At 39.4% G+C, this 6,825-nt stretch overlaps 1 protein-coding gene and 1 long non-coding RNA gene across 6 annotated transcripts in view; one reads left to right on the forward strand and one right to left on the reverse strand.

Moving 5' to 3' along the window:
• Positions 1 to 6,015, forward strand: part of LOC111866139 — a 28,386-nt gene extending 22,371 nt beyond the window's left edge. The window contains exons 12-15 of one of the 5 annotated variants that reach the window (XM_023854794.2): positions 1,296 to 1,500; positions 1,667 to 1,893; positions 3,624 to 3,847; positions 5,873 to 6,015. In XM_023854794.2, the coding sequence (XP_023710562.1) occupies positions 1,296 to 1,500; positions 1,667 to 1,893; positions 3,624 to 3,847; positions 5,873 to 5,920 (704 nt within the window). In that variant the 3' untranslated portion in view covers positions 5,921 to 6,015. Of the gene's footprint in view, positions 1 to 1,295; positions 1,501 to 1,666; positions 1,894 to 3,623; positions 4,275 to 5,872 lie in introns of those variants that run through there. The other 4 variants (XM_023854793.2, XM_033752081.1, XM_023854795.1 and 1 more) reach the window with 4 other exon arrangements.
• The window catches only part of LOC111866140, a 26,092-nt gene that overhangs the window by 10,780 nt on the left and 8,487 nt on the right, over positions 1 to 6,825 (reverse strand). The window lies entirely within an intron of this gene.

Here is a 6,825-nt window from a genome sequence, read left to right on the forward strand (position 1 = left end):
GTACCCATAAACCCACAACTCATCGCCTGTGATCACGGTGTTAAGAAAGTTGGGGTTACTGTTTGTATTGTCCAGCATGTCCTGTGCGATTTCCAGGCGGCGTTGCTTCTCCTCCATTGTTAGCAGTTTCGGTATGAATTTCGTGGACACTCTCCTCATGCCCAAATCCTCGGTCAAAATTGAATGTACTGATCCAGTGCTTACCCCTATCTCGTTCACAAGTTGTCAGACTGTGATAACGACGGTCCTCCGTGACCAAAGGCCTTACTTGCTCAATGACATTCTCATTTCGGCTTGTTGAGGGTCTGCATGAACGCGGTTCGCTGTCCACTGATGTGCGGCCATCTTTGAAGCGGTTGTACCACTCCTTTATGTGTGAGTTGCTCATGGCATCGTCCCTGAAAGCCTGTTGAATCTTGCGAATGGTTTCCACTTTGGTATAGCCAAGCTTTTGGCAAAATTTGATGCAATATCGCTGCTCATGTTGTTCTGTCATTATACACCTTACTGGAATCCGACGAGTGCTCACTACATGTCCACACTCATAGGCCAACTGCCAGCGACTGACACATTCTGCAGGCGGGAAAAAATCATGACTGTGCATGAATGTCCCCTCCACATCTCCACCGAAGTGAGCCTTCCGTGCTTCATTGGTTTACATGGGAAAAAAGAATGTTCGATACTTTTTGAACACTTGGTTTTTTCTCAGATGTTAAGAATCTATATAGATGAATAGACAGATGGGGAGCATTTATCATTATACTGCTTATTTAATAGGAATTTATAATTTGGATGACAATTCTTCCCCATACATAGGGCATCTTGAAATATTATGTAAGATATGATGTTTTCAGAGCAGTGACTGTGAAGAAAGCAGTCTTCTGGGATGTGGTGCCATGTAAATATTGTGTTAACCGATGTTTTGGAGGAGTGTATCGCCTCCATCTTCAGGGTAGAAGAAAAAAGAGGAAACCGTGAGCTGAGAACCAGCATGAGCATGTGCTCTGAAACATTGGTTAACACAATATCTACACGGTGCCACATCCCAGAAGATTGCTTTCTTTATCTTGAAATATTGATGAGCTTGATGCCAACTATGATGGCACCAGCATCAGGTTTTGGTTACCGGGTGGAACAGAGCTCTCAAGATTGTCAGTCAGGTCCCCAGGAACTGCCCCCCTCAGGTTCCAGACTCAGTACCTGGTATGTACAGCAACATGGTCACACCACCCTGTGACACAGTTGTTACTGTGCTGACAGTCGGTTTGTGGTAATTTGAAATGTTTCTGCGATAGGTGTTGCAGGGGCACAATTACATGGTGCTGGGCTAAGCAACATCCCGTCCCTTCCTGCTGAAATTAATGTAGCTGAGCTATTTCAGAGGCTGGTGGCAGCGGGAATTGTTCCACAAGCCGGAAAATCTGATGCAGATAGTAAGGAGGAGGAAGAAGCAAAGTCTATAAAGGCCGTGGACTTCGGGCAGCCTGAAACATTGAAATTGTAAGTATTTACCATTTAAACTTCTGTCCTCATTTTGAAACAGTTATGTTGCTGAACCACCGATTTGCAGTAGACTTAAATTGTTAATAAGCATCAGTTTCTGAATTCTGCTTACTTGATTGGTTTTGTATTATTATTAACTCTGTTGTTATTGTCTTACTTCTAGACGTCAGCCTGGTGCAGTGGCTATCCTGTTCTCTGGTATTCAGTGTAGTTCCTGCGGGATACGTTTCCCTCCAGGACAGACTGTGAAGTACAGGAAACATTTAGATTGGCATTTCTGGCAAAACAGGCGTGACAAGGACAATGCTCACAAAGCTCAGAGTAGAGAGTGGTATTATGATGCTTCAGATTGGATCCGGTTTGAAGAAATTGAAGACACTGAGGAAAGAGGTATGATATGCAATTTGTATCTAATGGATTGGAGGATGGGGTGAAGGTTTCCAGGTCATGAAGCCAAAAAAAAATAGGCGTTTTTATTCAGCTTAGAGCCTCTCCGTGCTCCCAATATATCTTAATGGTGTGTTGTTCATGGAAAGTGGTAACATAGCAAGCTACAAGTCCTTGATTTATGCAACATTTGCGTTCAAAAAAAAAGTTGTAGTAGGGGTGATATAACATAAATTGAAAACAGTTTCCTTATAAGAATAAATGAAAATGTCTGAGACATGCAAAGGTACGAGATACTCTTGGTCAACAAGATTGATTGTCTTGTGCTGTGTAATACATGCTCTTTCTTATAGTAATAGCATTTCTAGTTGCAGTATGAATAAGCTATGTTTATAGTTACTGACTTCAAAAAAGAAAGAATTCTAGACATTGCAGAGAAATAGGATGACATAATGTGCTCTAAATAAGTGCAAAAAAACCTGCACCACTCGCCCATTTGTCCTGAGGCATAGTCCTCTCTCCCCCCCACCCCCACCCCCTCCAAGAAAAATAATAATGTATTTTTAAGCACTGTTAAACAATTTTTATATGGCAGAAACAGGTTATATTAATAATAAAATAACATTTAACGTTCACTGTTATCATAGTAGATGGCCTGTTAAATGCATAGGTGGGTGCTCTTACGGGTGAATCATTGAGGTATATGGAGAGAAGTTCGCTTTTGTTGTTGTTGATGATGATGCAAGTTATTGCATTGGTAGAGAAGGGGATTGAATTGATTGGAGCAATCAGCAATGTCAAGTTTTGCATTTGTGATCACTGGTGAATCTGCTGGCCATGATTTCTTTTACAAAAACATCATCCAGCTTCTGTTGCTTCCTAGCCTCTGATTTGTGGTGGGTACAGATCAACTAAAAGTAGTTTAATAAATGAATCATTCAAACTGTTGATTACTTTACTTTCATTTCAGTTGAATGATACATTCCATGCTTGTGCTTCACTTCTGAAATGCCTGTAACTGACAGAACTAGTTTTTATGGTGACCTTTATTAGAAAAGTCATGAGTACCAGTTTAAACAGTAATTTCAGCAGAAAGTAGGTTGTGTAAAAGAGAACACTTTGAGTCTTCTGGGTTGTAACACTGCAGTTTAGGGAAAGCTCAGTGTTTTAGAGGAACACACTGCTCTCCGTCTTCTGGGTTGAAGAGTGAGTCATGCAAGAAAGCAACAGCTGAGTTTGCTGCCTGCTTATGCTTGTTTCTTGCTTTGATCCTGAAGCTGGAAGCCTTATGTTCTTCTGAAACAAACCATAAGATCACAGTTTTCATAAAGAGTCCTATCTTTTGGGAGGCAAGTATACCATGTAGTCCATCGAAAGTCAACCCACTTTCTGGAAGAATGTGTTGCCTCCATCTTCAGGGTCAGAAAATAAAGCAAGAAAGAAGCAAGCATGAATCAGTTAGAGCTGTTTGCTACCCTCTTCGTGCTGGTTTCTGTTCTTTGTTATCAGTGACATCTAGGTTTAAACCACATTATCACATTACCAGCACTGAGTGCTGACCATAGCAGTAAGGAGCTGCAGCTGAAGATAGAGAATTTAACACTGTCTGTGCAAGTGATGACTGTTAAGATGAGAGGAAGATGCACTAAAAGAAAATGATGGAACATGCATCAACTTGCATTATTACATATCAGAAAGTATTATAATGTTGGCATGTAATTCTTTATTTTCAGCACAAAGCTGGTTTGAAACCCAGCAGGCTGTGGAAGCTGAAGAAAAAGAGATACAAAAAGTTCCCAGTGTTTGCGCTGGAGAAAATCCTGAGGACGCATTTTGTGCTGTATGCCATGATAAATTTGAACAATTTTTTCACGATGACGAAGAAGAGTGGCACTTACGTTCAGCATTGAGGGTAGATGGAAAAACATATCACCCTCTTTGCTATGATGATTACAAGGTTAGCATATTCATTATAATGTTACACTTACTTTTAAAGACTTTATTCTATTGCCTTTAAATTCACATATAAATGTTGAGGTAATATAATATGCCCCAAACTGGATTAACCTATAAATAATTCAATGTCAATTTATATATGGAATTCTGTGTCAATTCTGATATTGGATCTTTCATTAGTTTAGTAGTTTTGAAATTGGGAAATAATTAAATTCACCCTTAATCTTCATCCATCAGATTAAATCTTCTGCTACTATGGTGTTGGTGACTTGATTTATACATTGCCATAATTGACTTTTATGAGTCAGGATAAGACAGTGTAGCAACTAGCTACAGGCTAGAGTTTGAGTCTCAATAAGGGCAAGATTTTTCTCCAGCATATTGTCCAGACTGGCTCTGGGGCCCAACGAACCTCCTATCGACTGGGTACTGGGGGCTCTTTATCCCTGGGTGTGAAATGCCCAGGGCATGAAGCTGACCACTGACCAGTAATTAGTACTGAGATTAAGATATGTGGATCTGTACATAACATACACTCCCCAATACCTTTTTGTGGTGTAGCACTTAATTAGTTAAGAACAGGACTGATTTACCATTTTATCAAAGTAATTGAATTTATATTGTAAAAAGTTTAGCACTAGACCACCTGAACCAGAGCATATTCTGGCAGATTGTGTGATGCCCTTATGATAAAAGTTAAACAGTGTATTTGGCCTTTATTTATATTGTAAATTGCACTAGACCTCCTGAACCAGTGCATGTTCTGGCAGATTGTGTGATGCCCTTATGATAAAAGTTAAACAGTGTATTTGGCCTTTATTTATATTGTAAATTGCACTAGACCTCCTGAACCAGTGCATGTTCTGGCAGATTGTGTGATGCCCTTGTAGTAAAGGTTAAAGAGTATATTTGGCCTTTATTTATATTATAAATTATTGTACTTACATATGTAACTTAAATGTAACCTTTACATGCATCACATTTTGCAGTGGCAAATGTATGTGGTCCACCTGGCTAAGCTTTGCATTTTTCACTACTAATACCATTACTCTCGATTAGAGGTATTCCTAGATGATAATCTTTTACACTCAAAGTAGAATACCATAGTACTTGAAGAGTTTAGAATCGCTGTTCTGGTCATATAAGGTTCATATAATGTAATTACAGAAATGGATTCATTATCATAGAATCTTGGAACATACTGACATTTGCACACAGGTGGGGGTGGCAGTAGTAATTGTTATTTTGTGTGTTCCCCCCTCCCCCCATGTTCACAGTAAAGTTACAAAAGTGTGCCCATTAGCTTCACATTATCTCTCTCCTCCTGCTGCTTGCAGTGCATGTAGTGGCTCAAGGGTTGTTAAATTTCTTTTATTTAATATTAGGTAATTTCACTAAAGTTTGTGTACAAATTCGAATTTTGGCTTTACACTAAGATATACATTTGTTGACAGGAATTAAGGAAAATTAAATACATATTTTGTGCCCAGCATATATAATTAAAAGTTACTTTTATGCTGTCACCTCAGCTAAGAATCACTGAACTGATTTTACATTGGAAGCTCTTGCATTAATGAATAGAAAATCTAGACGCAGTAAGGGGTTGAACATAGAATTGTTGTGCTATGCATGCATTTGTTTAGGATTTCTGAGTGTCATGAATTCTAGTTCAAATTTCTGGTTTTATGAATTTTTGTTCAGTACAAATTATTTATAAATTTCAGTGATTAAAGGTCTGAAATTAGTTCTGATACAGGCTCCAGTATTCTAATAAAGATTTAGAGGAACTGTTCTGTTATTTATGATCATGGCATATAATGTAGTATAAATGGACATACTGTCGCTTCCCTCCATCCCCCTCAAGAAATGGGGTCCACATCATGTTCAGGGATGCAGAATTATTTGAGAAAATACAGTTGCTGGTTAAATCAGTCACAACTTAGGTACAGCCAGTTCTAAAGAAATTTTTAATGTTTCCAATATACTTTCATATTATTTTGGCATTTTTTTTTATGGTGTAACACAGATATGTTGCTGTCTCATCACCAGAATGCAGCGCAAAATCGTGACATAAAGATAGCTAACAGATGTTTAAAAAATGTGGCACTGTTCAGATAATTGGGAATGACTACCAAACCAAAACCTGATTCAGGAGGAAATTAAGAGGAGACTGGATTCTGGTAATGCTTGCTACCATTTGGTCCAGAATCTTTCATCTTCTCATCTGCTATCTAAAAACGTAAAAATTAGAATATACAAAACTATAATTTTGCCCGTGGTTCTGTATATGTGTGAAACTCAGTCTCAGACATTAAGAGAGGAACATAGACTCAATGTGTTTAAGAAAGTTGTCCCTGTGCTTAGCTAATTAAGCACTATGCCTTGAAGGTATGTGGGGGATTGGATGTATAGATCCACTAGCTGGAGGTGAGTGGTCAGTTTCATGCCCCTGTTCCTTTACCCCCAGGGAAAGAGCCCCTGGTACCAATTGGATAGGAGTTTAAGTGGACCCCAGAGCTGGTCTGGCTGACATGGAGAAGTGAAATCCCCACTAGGACTCAAACTCTGACCCCTTAGTCATCCAGCCCGTAGCCAGTCTCTATACCAACTACACTATCCTGGCTCTGTAGGAATGGGGTGCTGAGGAGAATCTTTGATCGAAGGGAGACAAAGTGATAGGATGTTGGCAAAACTGCATAATGGGGGGCTTCATAACTTGTACTCTTCGCCAAGTATAATTAGAATGATAAAGTCATGGTGGATGAGATTGGTGGGGCTTGTAGCACGAATGGGGCAAAGACAAATGCATATAGGATATTGGTGGGAAAGCCAGAAGGAAAGAGACCACTAGGAAGACCAAGATGTCGGTGGGTGGACTATATTAAAATGAATCTTGGAGATAGGTTGGGATTGATCTGGCTCAGGATAGGGACCAGTGAAGAGCTCTTATGAACAGGGTAATGAACCTTCAGGTTCCAT

This window comes from Cryptotermes secundus, unplaced genomic scaffold (genome assembly GCF_002891405.2).
Source record: "Cryptotermes secundus unplaced genomic scaffold, Csec_1.0 scaffold318, whole genome shotgun sequence".
Lineage (NCBI taxonomy): Eukaryota > Metazoa > Arthropoda > Insecta > Blattodea > Kalotermitidae > Cryptotermes > Cryptotermes secundus.